This window comes from Galeopterus variegatus, unplaced genomic scaffold (genome assembly GCF_000696425.1).
Source record: "Galeopterus variegatus unplaced genomic scaffold, G_variegatus-3.0.2 Scaffold3090, whole genome shotgun sequence".
NCBI classification, from domain to species: domain Eukaryota; kingdom Metazoa; phylum Chordata; class Mammalia; order Dermoptera; family Cynocephalidae; genus Galeopterus; species Galeopterus variegatus.
The window spans coordinates 62,639-82,962 of NW_007729201.1; the positions used below are offsets into that span (position 1 = coordinate 62,639).

The window sequence follows — 20,324 nt, forward strand, 5'->3', positions numbered from 1 at the left end:
GAAGGGGGGAAGGGGAATAGAAAAGAAAGCATCTTTGAGGTCAAGGACTGAAAAGAAATGAGTCATAGTAGGAGTGGTGGATAGGAGAGTGTAGGGATTGGGAATGACTGGGGTTATGGGTAAAATGGCTACATTAATGGCTCGGAGGTTCTGAACCAAGTGGTATGAGCCATTGGACTTCTTCACTGGGGGATGGGTGTGTTGTATGGTGAATGAGTGGGTTGTAAAAGGTTGGAGGAAAGGAGTTTATGTATGATGGGCTTTAACCCTATGAGATGATTGAGAGCAATGGGGTTTTGAGGTATGCTAGGAAAAAGAGAAGGGTCTTTTAAAAAAACATGGATGGGGGAGTGATGAGTGGCGATGGAGGGGGAAGATGTATCCCATACAATCAGGTTGACCAGGTTAGAGGAAAAGGGAAAGGTGGAGTCCATAGAGTCCAGGTCTGGGGCGTCTAGGGCCAACAAGAGCAAGGAAGGTGTTTGATCATATAAGGTTAAAGTTGCCCTGAACTTTGAGAGAATGTCATGTCTCAATAAATGGGCAGGGCATTGGGGCATAACCAGGAATTTATGTGAAAGGTGGGTGTGGTGGAGGGTGCAGGAGAGGGGTGATGTCACTTGAGGGTGGTATTTGGATCATGTAACACCCACCACAGTGATAGAGGATGAAGTGGTGGGCCCCAAATATTTGGGAAGAGTGGAGTAAGTGTCCCCTGTGTTGATAATAAAAGAAATCAGCTTACCTGCTATGAGGAGATTTACCCTGGGTTCACACGTGGTGATCTCCATGGGGGCCTTGAACCTTGGGCCTCGTCAGTCCTCCTCCTGGGCAAAGCCAAGCAGTTCAGGCAAGGACAGTCCTACCGGTGGGGTGGGGATTGGCCCACTCCCTCTCTGGTGAGTGGGGCAGTTGAACCCCCAATGACCCTCCTGCTTGCAATGTGGGCAAGGACTGGGAGAGGACCCAGGGTTAGGACAGGCTCGAGCCCAGTGGCCTGGCTGGCCACACTTGAAACAGTTGCCAGGTGGCGCATTTTGAGGTTTTGTTATTTGAGCCCTATGGGTAGAGGGTCCCTGGATGGCATTGGCCACAAGCTGGTATTTGTCCTGATCTCTCTTGTATCGCTCCTTCTTTTCCTCCTCCTCTCTATTGTTAACAACTTTGAAAGCCCAATTAAGTAGATCTCTCTGACTGGAATCAGAGCCATCTTCGAGTTTTTTTAGTTTTTATCTAGTTTTAGTTTTTTTTTTAGTTTTTTCCTCTAACCTGAATTTCTGGGGCAGACTGAGTGATAAAATGGGAATGGAGGCGAGCCGTCCCAGCCGGGGAAGAGGGATCTATGCGGGTCTATTTTTGTAGTGCCTCTGAGAGACGGGTTAGGAACTCGCTGGGGTTCTCAGTGGATTGTTGGGTAATTTCTCTCAATTTATCATAGTTAACCAATTTGTGGCTAAATTTTTGTTAAGCAGAATGTACATGGGTGACCATTTGATCTCAGAGGTCACAGTCCCCATGTCCACTCTGATAATTCCAACTGGGGTCAACATGGGGGACGGCTTCCACACCTGTGGGCAATCTATTGCTTTGAGCATGTGACGCATCTGCGTGTTGTTGTGCCGCCACACAGACCTGCTCTCAAACCTCAGGCAAAAGGGTAGTTGTAAGGATCATGAAAATATCATGCCAGGTGAGGTCATAGGATTGTGAGAGGTATTTAAATTCCTTTACATAAGTATCAGGGTCAGTTTGGAAAGATCTGAGATGCTTTTCAATCTGGGAAAGGTCAGAAAGAGAAAAGGGAATATGGACGTGAACAATGTCCTCCATACCGGCAACCTCACGAAGGGGATACAAGGGGCCGGCAGGTCAGGAGGGGCCGGATGGGTGGAGGGGGCATCCCAAGAATGGGTGCAGGGTGGTGAAGGGGGAGGGGTTGGTGCAGGTGAAGGGGCTGGGGAGGGGCTGGAGGCATGTGGCGGGGGCCGGAGTGTGGAGTGGTCTGAGGGGTCGAAGGGAGGGTTGGCATCTGATGGGGGAGGCCAAGTGTGGGCAAGGAGGATTCAGGATGTAGTACAGGTCTGACAGAGGGAGGGGCGAGATTGAAGACAGAAGAAAGCCTGAATGTAGGGAATCTCTCCTGCCTTGCCGCTTCTGTGACAGAAGTTATCAAGATCTGTTAGGGTGGCCAGATTGAAGGTGCCATTTTTTGGCCTTTGGGATCTGTTACTGAATTTATATCTAGGCCAGTCTTGGTTACAATAAAAAAGGAGCCATTTGGGTTTTATATCTCCTTATAGGCTAAGAGGTCATAGATTAGCCAAGAGGCACCCCAGAGGAGTAGATCGGGAGGGTTTAGTCTGAGAGGATCCCATGCTGAGGGTGAGAAAGAGGAGCAGTCCCAGTAAAGAGGGCGGGAACAACAAGAGGCGTCCCCTCGGATGGAGGGCAGCCACCGGTATGAGAGCGTCCCCTGTAACCAGGGCAGGAGAGGGGTTTTCTCAGCCAGGCGCCTGGTCTTTCAAGCGAGACCATAGTCATAGACAGAGGATTGAGAAAAACCCATAGGAATAGATTGGAGGGACTCCCCTAACTCACCCCAAATGAGGCTGGTGGTGGATGTGTCGTTCTGAAGCAGCAGGGCGAAAACAAGAGAGTCCCAGGGGCACCTGGTCCAGCAGGTCCGGGAAGGACGTCTGGGAGCCAATCAACCCAAGAGACGGGGTGGGCCAAAGGTCCAGCCAAGACCTTTCCCGGGTTTCCGCACCAAAATGAAAGAAAATGAGCCGAAACTCCGGGTACCATTCAAAGTTTATTAAAGGAAGAAAAACCTCCCAGGCTGCACTCAAAATGGTGGGGCAGCAGCCGCTGAAGGGAGTACATACACTTATACGGGTTGGTGGGCACAAAACATGCAGGCAGGGAGGGGGAGAGGGTGCTGGTGTGGTGGGTAGAGGTGACATAGTCAAGATGAGAGGTACCTCCAGGCAGAAGTGGAAGGTTTTCTTTGTGTAGGAAACCATGAGGTAGAGGGTTTCTTTGTTTAAGGAAACCAGGAAGTAGGGCAAAGAGTGGTGGCCATTTTGTACTCAGTATGGTGCTGGTCACATCCATGATGACATCAGTCATGTCCAAGGTGATGCAACCGTGTCCAAGATGGCACTGGTCATATCCAACATGGCGCTGGCCACATCCCAGGTGGCACCGACCACATCCAAGATCTATCAGATATATCTAGTAAAATTATAATTGTGATTTTAATAGGAGAGCATTTTATATTTTGTCAGTGTATAGGGGCCTCTGGTAAACTTGCTAACTTTTATTTGATAAAATTAAATGATCTAAAGAAAGTAAAGTTGTTGTCAGTTTTGAATTTTGAGCCTGTATGAATAAGCCCTAATGTAAGGTTTATTTTAAAAAATTGTGCTATACAAAGCTGCCGATCTGCATTATCAAATTAAACAAACAAACAACGATTAGTGTGGTTAACAGGCTGTTTTTATTATTTTCTATAGAATCTAAAAAGTAGAATACATTGTATGTTTTTGTTAAAAATAATTCTTTATAGCGTTTTTGGAAGGTAACTGGCAAACACAGTTTATAAGTAAAAGCTATGATTTTCAAACTAAAATCAGTTTGTGGTCTTTATGGAATTTACAGAAGCAAGTTATGACTCAGTTTAAATATGTGAAGCAGTTTATACATTAAAGCATTCCCAAGAAATAGAAAACTGAGAAGCTTAGATAAAGCACCAGCTGTCACCATGTCACCAAGTTAACACGGCTTCCTCCCTGGTCCCCATCACATGATGGAGAACTGGAGGAGCATGGGAAGGAACACATAGAAAAAACCAGAACCCCAAAATTACATTTACTTAGGGGATCCCTCAAAGGCATCTTGGTAATGTTATTAAATTTCTTAGGAGCAGAAATAGACTATAATAGTTAAGGCTCAAGACTGTGCATTCATAATAAAATACAATTACTGGTATGTAAATAATATTGAATGTCATACAACATATTTAAAGCTTATTTTTTGTCAACAGTATACAGATTATCTTTTTGAATTCTTTAGGAATTCATAGGCACACTGAAGTAAATCTTCATACAAATGGAACAAAGAGAATCTCAAACTACATGGATGTAAAGGACTGCATCTTTATAAATCATTTGAAAAACAATTATTTGTGCCTATCTTTCAAAAATGATTTCAGTAATGAAAACTAATATTTAAGATTTTAACATTTTTCAAATATGACATTTTACAAAGTAATTATGTGTATGATGAGATGAAAACAAAAAATCTTGGAAAGATAAGTAAGTGAAAACTAACTTGCATACACTAATGTTATAAAACAACAACAAACTTACACTTTTATCTCCAAATTCACAGTCCTCATAGTTTGAATGATCATTTTTTTTCTCTAGGTTATAAAGAAGCCTAAAATACAGTGAAAAGTACTTTAAAGTAGCCACAGTTTCCCAATTAAAGGTCAAGACACAGTGAGCATCTCTAGACATAATGGTTGCTCTCCACTCTTCTAATTTATATTATGACATGCATTTGCCAGATCTTACACACTCAATGTTACATAACAGATAAATGGTGGAGATACATTAGTTTTATGATAGGGTAAAGCTTCAGTCTATTAACATATTATCTGTTATGTCATTTTAGTAAATGTAATAAATACTTTTTAGAAATGTGTAAATAGGAAGAAAATGAGGGAAATATAGGCAATAACTCTAGTTTCCTTTATGCTTCTTGTTCTACAAATCCATCCTGCTGAAGAGCTGGAGCTTAGGTAGAACTAGTTAAAGAGATGAGAAACCGGGAGTCCAAGAGCAATGTGACATTAATTTCCAGTGCCAAAAAAAAGAACAGACAAAAACAAAAACCGGGCTTCAACCAATCTTGTTCAAATGTGTGTTTTTAATGAGCCTGAAAGTGTCTGTGATTGATCTCAAAGGCACTTTCTAAAGAACTTCCCTCTCCCCTCCCCCAATTGGCACTTGTCTAGGCAAGTTTGTGATTTAATGGTCTGTAGCATTTTACTATTTTTTAAACACTATACCACATTAAGAAAGCACTGGTTTATTTGTAACTAAGTCCCAATAGTGGTGACTTGAAGCCCATCAAATTAGACAAACAATACACAAGGAAGCCCTTTTAGCTGCTAATCTCTACCACCATCTCCCCTCCCCCCATCCTCCAGGAGAGGCACACACCATATAAGCCATTTAGAGAAAACAAACCCTGGATTGTCAAATGGCAAATTTAACCCACTTTAACTCACTACAGCAATATTACGGGGTTGTTTTTCCTGATAAATTGGTTAGACTGAACATACAGGGGTAAAAAGTGAATCTGGCAAGGAGTCTTGTAAATACAAGCTTAACTTCCATGGCTTGTAAACAATTGATCATAATCTGTACTTTCTCTGATCTTTTATTTCTGATTTAAACTTTTAACTAGTTTGGGATATAAAGAAGGTAAAAGGTGGTAAGTGGAATTAGATCTGGCCCTGCATAGTTGACATTTCCTTAGCTTTGTCAAAATAGACATGTTCTTTAGTAGTTTGAACATCTCTTTCACCACCTATCATGTTAATATCTGATGTATTTTTGTCATTTTGCCTTAAGCGGTAACTTTTATAAGCACGCTGAATGATGGTTGCTGAAACCGCCTCTTGTTTGCGTTTCAGAGTAGTTGTAATCGGCTCATATGTGATCTTGAAAGGGTTGGCTAACGTAAACCCTGATTCTATCTCTGAAAGGACTTTCTCCATCCTCACATCTTTACCCATAACTCTCTTTGTGAAAGCAAGTAAGATGTCAAGACAATGAATTCTGTCCCCAACAGCCATGGGAAGATCCAAAGCAAGGAGCTGGCCCTTGTTTGGTTTTGCCATGAAAAGAGGAGGATCAAGAGCAGCTGCAAAATCTGAAAGCTTGCTTGAGTCTATGTACTGAGTCCTGTCAGGATCAAATGTCGTCCACACCTGAAAGAATTTCCTAAAATCGTCTTCACTCAAGGTCTTGGCTTTTTTCTTAGAAGAAATATTTAAGAACTCCATGACAACAACAATATACATATTTACAATGATCAGCCATGATATGAGGATGTAACTGACAAAGTAAAAAATCCCAACAGAGGGGTTACCACAATCTCCTCTAACCTGAGTTCCAGGGTTAATTTTATCAGGATCACAGTCAGACCATTTACTATTGAAAATTGCATTGAGCATGCCGTCCCAACCAGCAAATGTTGTAACTTGGAAAAGGCAGATCATACTGCTGCCAAAGGTTTCAAAGTTGGACACATCATTAATTCCAGCTTCCTTTTTAACATAGGCAAAGTTATACATTCCAAAGATGGCGTAGATGAACATGACCAGGAAGATGAGAAGACTGATGTTCAACAATGCTGGGAGGGACAGCATCAAAGGAAGCATCAGATTATGGAACACCTTTGGACCTTTCCCAAGACGCAGGATGTGGATTATCCGTGTGAGAAGTATCAGTTGCACAAGTAAAGGAGGCACAAGATAGTATCCTATTGTCATAGGCAGCAACAGTCCTTGGTGTGGGAAAAGAAACAGCAGACAATAAAATTACTCCATACATTTGTATTTAGAGGAACATAAATTATTTTACATTTAATTGTTTTTTCTATATTTTATTAATCCTTCATTAATCCCTCTCATTTTACTAATCCCTTTCATTTAACAGTTAGCAAATTGAAAGTTTGGGTTAGCTAAATATTGTGTCAAAGCTCAGGGTATCTAGTAAAATTTGGAATAGAAATCTTTTGTACCATCATCTTAAGAATATGGATTCACAAGCGACCTGAATCCATAATGTGGGGAAGTAGTCATAATTTTTTCTGATTGCTGTTAGATCATGAAATTTAGCTCAATGCAACCCTTACTGATTGCCTAATAAAGTTGTCCTGCAAATATGCAAAGATGAATGACGTGATTTCTGTCCTCAAAGACCTTTTAATCTAGAAACTCGTAATAGACACTTAATTATAAGGCAAGGCAGAAAAACCTAATTGATAGCTATAATTACAAAATCTCTGGCATTCAGTTATTCATAGACTGTAGTTTAATTTATTTCATAAATAGTATTTGGGTCTCAGGGGCTTTAAATGTAAATTGAATAAATTAATCTTTGCTTAAAACTTTTTCATAGTGGTGGTGGGTGGGTGAGGAAAGTATGGAACTATGAAACAAGGTAAAATTGTGGTTATCATAACAGGCATAAGGGATATTCTCTGGAAGTACTGGACAGAGTGTGGCTCATTTTGAGTTGAGAAGATGGTGTAGGGGAGAATCTCATGAAGCTTCTAAATGAGACAGCATGTTTTCTGAATCTGGAAGGATCATGCCTCACATTTCTGTTAAACTTTGTCACTGCCTAACATGACATTCTCTCTGATGTCCTAGCCTATCTATACCCTTATCTCCACACTGCTTTAATGCATCTTCCACTCTGACCCAAATTCTTATTTCTCCTCAATCTTATTTCCAAATTCTTATTTCTCAATCTTCTAAACTCTTCCATTACACAGAAACCATCCCCATTTAATTGTAAATGAATTTCTCTATATCCTCATCAACTAACCTTTTTTAACTTCCTCTCTTTCCTAAAATTTGACTATTTTAGGGATATTTCCTTTGAAACCCTCTCAAATGTAGGCTGCTCATTTCTCCCTACTCTATATTCCTCAGGATAGAAAGATGGAATAAATATTTTTCCTTTCAGTGTGATTTCCAGACACTTCTTTATCATTTTTATAAAGAAAAAATAAAAGAAATTTCTGATGCTTTGTGGATCCTGACATTCAAGTATATAATTTCCTACCATTCTTTGGCTCTGTGATCTACTCATAGCTCCTCACGTATATTCGAGACTTTAGTAATTCACTCCCTTGTCCCCTTTCCACCTCAGCACCGACCATCAACAATCCACTGAAAGGCCAGCCTCTCAGTCTTTGGCTTCCTCAACTCTAGTAAACTTCTCCATCATTTTACTTCGGTCATCCACATCTACGACCACATTCTGGACCCAGGATAGCTGACCTTCTGAAACCTCAAGTTCAAATGCTTTCCCTCGCACTGCAGTTTCTTTTCCTTCCAGCTCTCTGATGAAATAACTCCCACTTAATTCTCAAAGGGCTTTTTAATTCTATAATTCCTCTCTTTTCTTCCTATCAGCCCCCTCCTGTCTTCATGTATGTTTCTATCAGGCTTCTTGTATTTTTCTTTCAGTTGCATTGCTTTAACCATCAACTAAATGAGAGAATTTACTGGAAGCACAACTGGGCAGACAGTTTATCTTCATTTTCCACCACTAAATACACAGAATAGTGCTTGACACAATATATTGTTCCTGCTCTCATGGAGCTTACACTTTGGTATGTGTTATGGGGAGGCAGATAATAAACTTCTCTCTGTCTGAAACACTTTTATCCTAAATTCTTTACTTGGCTACCCCAATAGGTCTCTCTTTAGATGTTGCTTCTTCCGTAAGTTTTCTCTGATCTCTACTTACTGATCAGGTGTCCCTCCCTCTGTTATGCTGTGACAGCACTCTGTGCTTCTCCTACCATAACCTTAATGTCACAGCATTAGAATGTGCTGTGTGATTGACTGTATCCTTTAATAGACTATAAACTATGCATATACAGGAATTATGCCTATCCTGTTTACTACTAAATTCTTTGTATATAGCACAATATACTTTAACAAAGAGGATAATTGAGTCTACTTGTTAAGTAAGAGAGTTATATATTCAAAGTAAGAGAAAACTAGTGACAAATTGATTAAAGTCTAAAAGCCTAGTGTTGGAAAAATTGTAATTTGTTTTAGATACTAGAGGGTGAGGAATAATAGGGAGCTCAAAAGGTCATATCATTCTAAGTTATAAAGATCCTTCTAGTGTCATCTTAGAAAACTAATGTACATAATATACTAAAGGGGTAACTAAGCATTTACCTGGTGATTTGTGACATAAACTTCATGCTATTAGTTCAAGAAATATTTTTGACTATTGTATATTTGTCAGGCAGTGTGTACATATATGAATGCAAAAATGTTAGGCATGCCTGTTGGGAATAAAAAAGATCTCTATCTTCTTTGCTTGTTAAGTGATTATATCTCAAAAGACACTTACTATAAGAGATTGTCTGAATTAATACTATTACAAATGAAAATTTGACCAAGTAAAATCTTACCTGTAATAGAGAAAATGACCACCATAAAATCAAAAATGTTCCATCCAACAGTGAAATAGTAACAACGGAAAGAGACGAGCTTCATTACACATTCAGTAGTATACAGTATAACAAAAATTGAATTAACCCAGTAGAGAGCAGTTTCCATTTGTGGACTCTGTTCATCACTTTGTATCATAATAGTTATTACTTGGAAACAGATAAGAACCACAATGACAAGATTAAAAACTTGATTTGTTACCAAGCCAAAAATAAACCCTTGGAACTTGTTCTGTGGATAAAGAAAACAAGTGTAATGGTTTTATTAATAGGATATATATATATATATATGTATATACACACACACAGTCTTAAGATTCTACAACTTCTCTTCCAGAATAAACTGGAGAATAAGTGAGGGTCTAAGTTTTTACCCAACTATAACTATAGCATATAGTCAAAACAAACAGACAAAATGTCACTAAAACCTTTATCAATGAACACATTTTATAAATTTTGTGCAAAGCATTTGTTAAGGCTTTTAAAAGCATACTTTCATCTTTAAAAGCAAATATTTAAATAAGCTTTTTTTGAAGCTTCAAAAAAATCTAGACATTTTCTTACTCCTGGGCGAGGTATTGGTCTTTCAGAACCCTCACACATCAGCTTCTTCAGCCAACGATATTGTTTCTTCTGTTTTACTGTTATAAAGATATTTGAGCCTCCCTGGTAAAGAAATGAAAAAAAACTTCAAATCACATTTAATCAAAGTTTTAATTTATATTAATATGCATCTTAGAAAATTTGGCAATTATTGATTTAATCCTTTAAAATAGGCCTAACTGTAACGAAGTAAACCACATTTGAACATGTCTGACTTTTTGCACAAAAGTCCATATAAAACACATATAAAATACACGCTGGTAGTGACTGATATTCAGTAATCTTTTGGTGCAATTTCCTGCGGGCAATTAACCCTATTTGCACTTTTCAGATTACTGAGGGGCAAAAGAGAAACAGCAGGAGTTATCTAGAAAGGTTTACTAAGAAAGGTTGAACTCAATAGCTAAAGGTGAAGTTGATTTGTACCTTTTAACAATCAGAATAAATAGAATTGGTAATATATGTATTTTTATATGTTCATATATTACTTTATTTTCCAAATACTATCAGATGATATTTTTTACTATTATTCCAAAAGTATCCTGTCCCTACTTCTTCATAACACCTTCTAGGCATTATTCATTTTTGTGTTTCTAGTGCTAACTTCAGTATCTTACACAAAATATTTGATGTGAATAATGTCATGCTAATCTAGGAATTAGGAACTGATACTGCCTTAAATGAGGACCTGGTTATGTAAAATTGACAGAGATCACAAACTAGAAACCTAGAAAGAAATCCTAGGATGCTATCCTATTGGGTTGAAATTCCTAGTAAAGAATTTTTTTTCTTGAACTCTTCACATATTTGTGCAGATACACAACATTACACAACATTACAACATTTGTTTTTCAGCACATTATTATTTACAAAGCATATATACAAAAACACTTTTAAATTTTAACTTTTAAAATGTGTATGTATCAGAGTTCCAGTGCAGCCTTTATGGAAAATGGTATGGAGGTTCCTTAAACAATTACAGATAGATCTACCATATGACCCAGCTATTCCACTGCTGGGAATATACCCAGAGGAATTGAAATCATCATGCCAAAGGGATACCTGCACTCCCACGTTTATTGCAGTGCTATTTACAGTAGCCAAGAGTTGGACCCAGCCCAAATGTCCATCATCAGATGAGTGGATAAGGAAACTATGGTATATTTACACAATGGAATGTTACTCTGCTATAAAAAAGAATGAAATACTACCATTCACAACAACCTGGATGGACTTATTGAAAATTATATTAAATGAAACAAGTAAGGCACAGAAAGAGAAATACCACATACTCTCACTTATTTGTGGGAGCTAAAAATAAATAAATAAATAAATAAACAAACAAATAAAGGGTGTGTGTGGGTGGGGAGGAGACACAACAATCACAACAACTCCTTGAAGTTGTTAAGACAAGTGAACAGATATGATGTAGTTGGGGGGGGGAGCAGAGACAGGGAGCGGGAAAAGAGGAACAGGTAAAGGAACAAGAAAATCAACTGCAATGTATATTGAGAAGTTAAAATAAAAAAATAAAAATAAAAATAAAATATAAAACATGAGAAACATTGAGAAAAAATAAAAATAAATAAATAAATAAAATTGTATATATAGGCAAATATAGAAAACAACATAAGGATGAACATCTTAGCAATGTTCATCTATGTGCAGGAACATCAATCTTTTTTTTTTTTAGATACTTATCAAATAAAAATGACATTAAAAAATCCAAAACCAAATATTTGAAGCAGGGCATTTATACTTATCTTTATTTTATGCTTGTTGAAATTGGCAATAATAACACCAATCAGCATGCTCAGAGGGAGAAATAATCCAAAGATAATAAAGTTGATAAAGTAGCAATACATATAGATGTTGTCTTCAAAATTAGGCTGCACATTTACCTAAAAGTTAATTTGCAAAATAAGCAATATATTGATACTGACTTTTTAAAACATCAAATGGGTAAAACAATTTGTGATAAGAAAATCTAACAATGTTACTTGAGGTATGTTTTCTCTTTGCTCTTTCATGAAAGAATACTGTTTCTTTGTTTATTTGGATTTTAAAATTTATTTCATTGATTTAATCATTGTTACAAATCTGGTAATCTTTCAAATGGGCTTACTGGGTCAATCATTGTATACACTCCTGGAAGGATTTAATTGTCCGTGAAATACCCAATCTAATATGTACTTAATTTCTGTTAATTATTGCTGGTGTCCTGTGCTTGAATTGCAAAATGACTTTGCTTGGACCTTAACAATGGCTTTAAGACTATATTGTACCTACATTAATAGAATCAACTGCTGAGTTCATAATAGTGATCCATCCATTAAATGTTGCCTGTAAAAAATGAGATATATTTAATTCTTATGGAAAACTTTGCTTCATGGCAAAAAATAAAACTCAATCTGTTTTTAATACACTAAAACATTTGCTAGTAAGGTTTACCACACTTCAATGTACTGTATAGGTGTGATCTTTAACATTTTCATTATTGCAGTGTCTATTAACAACTGTTTTACTTATTATTTATTTGGTGGCTTGCCAGTATGGTGATCTGAACCTTTGACCTTGGTGTTATCAGCACCGTGCTCTAACCAAGTGAGCTAACCAGACAGCCTCATTACCAACTATTTTAAATGCTTACTTTATTGGTAGCTAATAGCCAAATATTTTATGACAGTGTAAATAGAGAGAGAAATAAGAAAATAGACAGATAAATGGTAAGTAAATATATGCCACCGAGTGTCACAGTAACTTGTAGCTGCCATACATGTGCTTTTCTGTGGGGGAGATAAAAGAGGAATGGTCCACCCCTTCACATCTGCTATATATTGGATCATTAAATAGTCATTTCTCAATGCACTAAATAGAAAAAAACCAAAGAGCAAAAAACAGCAGTAACCCAAATTGGACCAATGAATTATGACCCTATTATCTCACCAGTGATGGTGAAAATAAAACCTATTTATATATATATAAAAAACTGGCACCTGCCGTTTCCTCTGTCAGTCCTACCTGGATCTCCACTTCATTCTCCCAACAGTGCAGGGGCTGTATTTTACTCTGGTCTCTATGAATGACTCCAGTATAGTATGTCCCATAACATTTATCTATTAATTAATGATTGCTAAAAATATTTTATAACCAAATATATTAATAATCTGCATTTGTCCTTCACGTTCAACCTACAATACAGATGACACATAGTTGATAAAAAAAAGTCAAAAGTGTACTTACCACTTGAAGCAGTGCAAGGAAGCCATTTCCAACATTATCAAAGTTTAGTTTTGCATTCTCCCATGGCATGGATTCATTAAACACAAGGCTTTCACACTGACTCTTATTCATGACTTCATATATAGGAAACCTTTCTCCACTTGTTGGGTCAATGCATTCATAGAATGTACCAGCAAATAAGTGTACTCCCAGGATACTAAAAATTAGCCAGATCAGAAGGCACACCAGAAACACATTCAAAGTGGGTAAAGTTGTTTTAATCAAAGCTCTCACAACCACCTGGCATATAAAAAAGAACATGTAAACTTTAGACAAAAAATTTGAAACTATTTTAATTTATGATAAAATTGAAAATACTAATTGATATAATGTCATATTGAAACAACAACAAAAAAGCCATATCTAAAGATTTCATAATCCACACGGCAGTATTGGAATAACCTAAATAGCAATTTACTTACAATAAAAAATATACATTAAGAATCCAGATACTCTCAAAATCTTTGTACTAAAAAAATATTAAAAGGTAACAGAGCTGATTAGTACAAATACGAGGATACATCATTATTTCACTAACTTAACTCATGTTTATTGATTTCCTATATTGTACCAGAAATGGTCAAGATAATTTAACCTATGTGTATGTATGAGATTATTTAGAAAGCACATAAAACAAGAGGGAATGGGTCTAACACTGTCTTGAGGATTTTAACCTCAGGGAGGATGAGCCTGCAAAGAAGACAATGAAGGAGTGGCAGGAGAAATAAGAAGGCCAGAAACTGTAGCATCAATGAAGCCAAGGGAAGACACTTTCAGGATACACTGAGTGGGCAGCTGTGCCTCCTGAAGCCTCAAACTTCCTCACTGCACCATTCTCTGTCACTGGTGAGAGTGAGAAATTTGGAAGATCAATCCTCCACCGAAACTCGAATACTGGCAATAGTCTATAATAATTGTCTTCATTCCTCAACTATCTTCACTCTCTAATATTTAAATCAGAATTTTATTCTTATCATGCCACTGAAGCTGTTATGGCAAATGTAAACCAGTTGCTATATCCAGTAGAATATTTTAAGTCCCACAATTTCTTTCTCTTTCTCTTAGCATTTATATTTTTGATTTCCCTCCCCTGACCTTATATCTTTCACTTTTTTTCTGAAGCACCATGGATTCTTTTTTCTACCATTGTAAACGTTCCTTCCCTCAATGATTACTAGATATTTATCTTTTTGCTTAACTTTATTCTATAGTTTTCTGTCCTTGAATTAATATTTTGACTTATAATTGTGCTTTCAATAACACATTATTTCCTTCCTTCCTTCCTTCCTTCCTTCCTTCCTTCCTTCCTTCCTTCCTTCCTTCCTTCTTTCTTTCTTTCTTTTTTTTCTTCCTGATTGGTAAGGGGATCACAACCCTTGGCATGGTGTTGTCTGCACCACACTCAGCCAGTACGCACACCGGCCATCCCTATATAGGATCTGAACCCGCGGCCTCGGCGATACCAGCATCGCACTCTCCCGAGTGAGTCACGGGGCTGGCCCAATAACACTTATTTCTAAAACTAGGACACAGATGTTTTGTTGATACTTTAGATATTTTAAGAGGTCCACTGATGCTTCTGCTGGGAAAAAATGCCTGTCTTTAGAAAATCCACATATATGAGAATAAAACAGTGTATATGGTTGCCATAAATATTTGAGAAATGAAGAGCTCCTGAGACCTTAAACATTAAATATATAAAATAACTTTGTAAGCACATAGCTTTCAAATATACTTAGGGATATATCTTTAAGGATAATTTAACTACAGAACTTCCAGAGGTTGAGATGAGGCTTCAGGTCTGGACCTGACCTTGACCTAACTAGGGCTACTATTTTCCTGATATCGAATTTTCCATGGCCACTATCTCACTGCCATTCTAATGAATGCATAGCATCAAATGGTACAGTGCTTAATTTCTGAAAAACAGAGCCAGTTTCTCTAGCAAATGTCTTCCTACTTTTCTCTAAATTGGGGGAAGACAACTTGCTGATTTCAGCACTCTTTTTCCCCCTGTGTATCTAAACCTATTAGGAAAAAAAAGTGGTATCATTCCATAAATTTTTTTTTAACAATAATGATGAGTTTATTTTAGTTACATTCATTTAGAGTGTGTTTGTGTGTGTGTGCATGTGTGTGTGTGTTTATGTGTTTTGAATCAATAGACTATCTGTAGTATATAGTCCCAGAATAATGTTCTATGAAGTTTTCCTATCACTAAGCTGCATTTAAGTTGGAAATTTGGCTATTTTTTCTTTATCCTCAACCTTACAGTCCTCTTCAACTACTTTTTCCTTTTCAGCTTATTTTTTGCCTTATTTTATTTTAAAAGCACAGAAGAATATCACCACCTTGTGGACTTCCATGATGTGGTTAATAAAATCTGTTTCATAGGTTATAATACAAATTACAATGACCATTTTTGATTTTTTTGTTTTGAAGTATATGACAATTAAAATTTTGCTCTATTTGCCACATAATCAAAAATTTTTCCTCAGATAAATCTAATACTAGTAAATCTAATATTTGGGGGAATAGGTTGATCAGACCTAAGTTCTCATTCATATGAGTTACAAAAATATTATTATCAGTCATGCACTTAGTATTTATATTAAATATTGTTCAGAAGAGGCTTTAACATGAAAATAAGGGAGAGAGGACAGGTAAGAATTCATAGTTTGTGATGTGTGATAAAAAAGAAAGTAAATTTATTTTAAAATTAACAAAATGGGAGAAAATGTTTCCAAAATATACATCTGACAAAGGATTAATATCCAGAATATACAAAGAACTGAAACATCTTTATGGCAAAAAGAAGTAATGCAATTAAAAAATGGGCAAAGGAGCTAATAGGCATTTTGCAAAGGAAGATATATGAATGGCCAACAGACACATGAACATCACTCAGCATTCAGGAAATGCAAATCACTGAGATACCATCTCACACCAGTCAGGATGGCTAATATCCAAAAGACTGTGAATGACAAATGCTGGTGAGGTTGCAGAGAAAAGGGAACTCTCATACACTGTTGGTGGGACTGCAAAATGGTGCAGCCTTTATGGAAAATGAAATGGAGCTTCCTTAAGCAATTACAGATAGATCTACCATATGACCCAGCTATTCCACTGCTGGGAATATACCCAGAGGAATGGAAATCATCAAGTCAAAGGTATACCTGTACTCAATGTTCATTGCAGCACTATTTTTTTTTTCCCCCTTTTTGTCTTTTTTCGTGTCCGGCAACGGATCGCAACCCTCAGTGTCGCGCCCGTACTGGACTGGGACCAGCAACAGGATCGCAACCCTCGGTGTTGCTCCCACACCTCGCTCAGCCAGTGAGTGGGACCCGGTCTGTATGTGGGATCTGAACCCTCGGCGGGAGCGCCATCGCACTCCCAAGTGGCGCACTGTAGCAGTGCACCACCGGGCCGGCCCATCATTGCAGCACTATTTACAATAGCCAAGAGTTGGACCCAGCCCAAATGTCCATCATCAGATGAGTGGATAAGGAAACTGTGGTATATCTACACAATGGAATACTCCTCTGCTATAAAAAAGAATGAAATACTACTATTCACAGCAACATGGATGGACTTAGAGAAAATTATAGTAAGTGAAACAAGTCAGGCGCAGAAAGAGAAATACAACATATTCTCACTTATTTGTGGGAGCTAAAAATAAATAAATAAATACACAACAAACAGTGAGGAGGGAAGAAGACACAACAATCACAATTCCTTGAAGTTGTTAAGACAAGTGAACAGATATAAGGTTGATGGCAGGAAGGGGGGGTGGGGGGGAAGGGGAGATTCGGTAATGGGCCCCCAAAATCAACCACATTGTATATTGATAAAATAAAATAAAATTTAAAGAAAATTAAAACTTTTCTTTCATTCACTAAATAACTAGTGTGTACAATCTTCTTATAATTTTAAAAACTAAGTTAACTGATCAAAAGTTTCATGTTCTGAGAGTTATATTTTAAAAATTGAAACAATTTCATTAATATTCATATATATCTATGTGAATTAGAAAGATATTAGTTTTGGAACTGTATTTTCTTTCTCAACTATCAGTTCCTTTTTGCTTTTTAAAATTAGTTTTCATATATTATGAACAATAACGACCTAAAAATCTTAGTAACGTAACTAACATACCTATTCCTTTCTATTTTTAAACAGTAGAATATAAGATTTTTGTTGTATTAATATTGTTAAAGGTACAAATGAGAAGATAACAAAGCTTGTTACTTTGTGGAAATTTAGTAATCCCAAATAACAACTTACAGATTAGTTTAGAAAGTTTTCTCTTACCTTCATTCTTTCAAATTGAGATAGAACTCTGAGTGCCCGAAGGAACTTAATAGAAGTAAGTGGTTTTAGTTCTTCCCGAGTTTTGCCTATTAAGCTAAGACAAAACACCTATATATTTAAAAAAAAGTGAATAAGTTTCCATTTTTAATCAAAATAACATGTGAACTTTGCACTTATTACAAAAATGATACACAAACCTTACCAATAAATTTGTGAAATATTTTAATATATATTTCCAAATATCTTAATAATGACTTCCAGAAAGTTATAAAAATCATTTTGTGTTAAAATCACTTAAAAAGATGAGACAAAAAAAATATTTTCTGGTAATAAGGTGCATATGTTATTAAGATAAGCAAAAATTATATATTTTACATTCTTTATGATCAAGAATTAGTATTTATATTCTTAGTTTGAAATTAGATTGAGTCAGTTTTATGATTATTTGCAATTCAGCAACAGTATGAAATGTAATCATTAAAACAAAATTTGGAATATATTTACATATACATCCATGCATAAATATGGTTAAGACGATAGACAAAATTGGATTTCAGAGGACAGGCATCAAGAAGGTTAAGACTATTGTTAAGTTAAAAGTAGAAATTACTAAAAAGTATAAGCAGATACTGAGATGACATTTTAAAGTAAATATGTATGCCATAAAATGATTCAAGGTTAATAAATGTTAATAGGTATTGAGCAAGGTGGAAAAGTGATGATTAACTTTTATTGTATCTCCATATGTTCTATATTTTCAAGTCAACGTATATGAAAAATTTGTTCTTTTTACCCTATACTAAAGAGATGGTCTTAAAGTAGGCTTTGAAGTAAGAATTTCATTTACACAAGCATGGGGGGATATGGACACATGAGAACAATGGGTAGGAAACAGGAAGGTGAGTTGCAAGCATAGTGTGGTTTGGCTGGATTAGGTGGTTATTTTGTAAGAATTACTTTGGAAGACAGAGGTCAGCTACTTTAAGTCATTAATTATAGATTGTGGAGTTTCCATTATTGTTTATAGAATAGGGAACTATTTGTTCATCCAACAAAAATTATAACACCTACTATGTGGCAGGAATTGTTCTAGGCCCAGGGGATAAAGGACAGAAGAAACCTGAGAAAAAATTCTGCCCTAATGGAACTTACTTTTGGTGCGAAGAGACAGACAATATGCAAAATAAATGAATAATTTGTATGACATTAATAGAGGCTATGGGGATAAAGAAAGCAGAGAAAGGGAAAGGGAATATTGGAGTATTCACTGTTTTAAATAGGGTAGTGAGGGAAGTCCTAACTTTGAAGGTTTCATTTCAGCCAAGATATAAATGCCAGCAAAAGTTGCAGGTGGAATAGAATAAGTGCAAGCCACTAAGATGGAAATAATCTTGGCATGCGTGAGGAGCTTCAGGAAAGCCAGTGCTGTATATGGACCTAGATGGGGTGGATGGGGAGAGAGTGGATAGAGAATGGTAGGAAACAAGATCTGATCGTGTAGAGACTTGTAGGCCTTTGATTGCAAAGAATGTAGCTTTTACTCTGAGTGAGATGGGGGTGTTTATTAGAGGGTTCCAAGAAGAGAAGTGACATGAGGTGACTTCCACTTTGCAACAGTCACTCTGGTTGCTGTATGGAGAATAGAATGAAGGTGTGCAGTGGTGGAAGCAGTTCAGGATCTACTTTAGTCATCCAAATGAGAAATTTTGGTAGCATGGCTCAGCATGATACTAGTAAAGGTATGATAAATGTATCATTGTGGATATATGATTTAAAAATCAAGCCAACAGAATTTAAATATTCTTAGAGAGCTGAAATTTTCAAAATATTGTGCAACAAACCTATCCTGTTAGCAGTAGGTTCATAGGTGACTATTACAATAACCCAGGAGTGAAGTGTCAATTTTCTAAATTTTAGAATGAAAAAAAAAAGATAGATGTTAAATGTGATAAATGAAGAAAAATGGGATGTTGATGACTGCTAAGATACAGAGAGAGGGAAAAGGAAAATGAAAGAGTAAGTTAAAAAGTAAGGGAAAAGAAGAAAGCGAAGAAGAAAGAAGAAGAAATTTCAAAATAGCCTTTTAAATTTTACTTTAAAATACATACAGTAACAACCATGAAGTCCAGCTTGTACCACCCATTAGTAAAATAGGCTTTAAAACCATATGCCATCCACTTTAGAAGCATTTCCAGAATGAAGATGTAAGTGAAGATCATGTCAGCATATTCTAATAAGATTTTAATAGTCTTTTTCTGATCAATATATATATCTTCAAAAGCCTGTGGGTAAAAAATTAAGGATTAGGTGTACATGTCATTTCAAAAAACTTCTTTGACATAGAAGGAAAATAAAATCCCGTCACTAATAAGCAGATGATGGGCACTGTCGCAGGTTGTAGTGTCGAGGGATGGTTTGCTCTGCTTATATTTGTTGACATAATCCATAAGTACCATTTTCTGATCACATGCCTACAGTTGACATCATTAATTGATCCCAGAACTTCTTACAGAGGATGAACTTGACTTCATAATTGCTTCAAAAAGTGATCTGTAAAGCTCCTCTCAAATCACTTTATTAAACTTAACATGAGAGACAAAACCTTTAGTTATGTATGACATAGATCTTATCTGTAATTCCAGGTAGCCAAGTCACAGATATATGCCATTTGTTCAGAGAAGAATGGAGATTTTTTTTTAAAAAAGTGTCTTCAGAAATCCATACATCCGTTACAAGAAAAGTCACAAAACTTGACTTGCTGCAGAAATAATCAGGTACACCAGTGGAAACACATGAATATGAAATAAAACTATATAGTAATTATTTATTCAAAGTTTCTCAGTTTT

General features: G+C 36.5%; 1 protein-coding gene across 1 annotated transcript in view; it reads right to left on the reverse strand.

Moving 5' to 3' along the window:
- Positions 1 to 3,480: 3,480 nt before the first annotated feature.
- SCN7A (sodium channel, voltage-gated, type VII, alpha subunit) overlaps positions 3,481 to 20,324 on the reverse strand; it is a 66,365-nt gene continuing 49,521 nt past the window's right edge. The window contains exons 17-24 of the mRNA XM_008583951.1: positions 19,587 to 19,760; positions 17,479 to 17,586; positions 13,126 to 13,404; positions 12,172 to 12,225; positions 11,646 to 11,783; positions 9,844 to 9,948; positions 9,241 to 9,511; positions 3,481 to 6,579 (exon numbers count right to left, since the gene is read on the reverse strand). Of these exons, the coding sequence (XP_008582173.1) occupies positions 5,513 to 6,579; positions 9,241 to 9,511; positions 9,844 to 9,948; positions 11,646 to 11,783; positions 12,172 to 12,225; positions 13,126 to 13,404; positions 17,479 to 17,586; positions 19,587 to 19,760 (2,196 nt within the window). The 3' untranslated portion in view covers positions 3,481 to 5,512. The remainder of the gene's footprint in view (positions 6,580 to 9,240; positions 9,512 to 9,843; positions 9,949 to 11,645; positions 11,784 to 12,171; positions 12,226 to 13,125; positions 13,405 to 17,478; positions 17,587 to 19,586; positions 19,761 to 20,324) is intronic.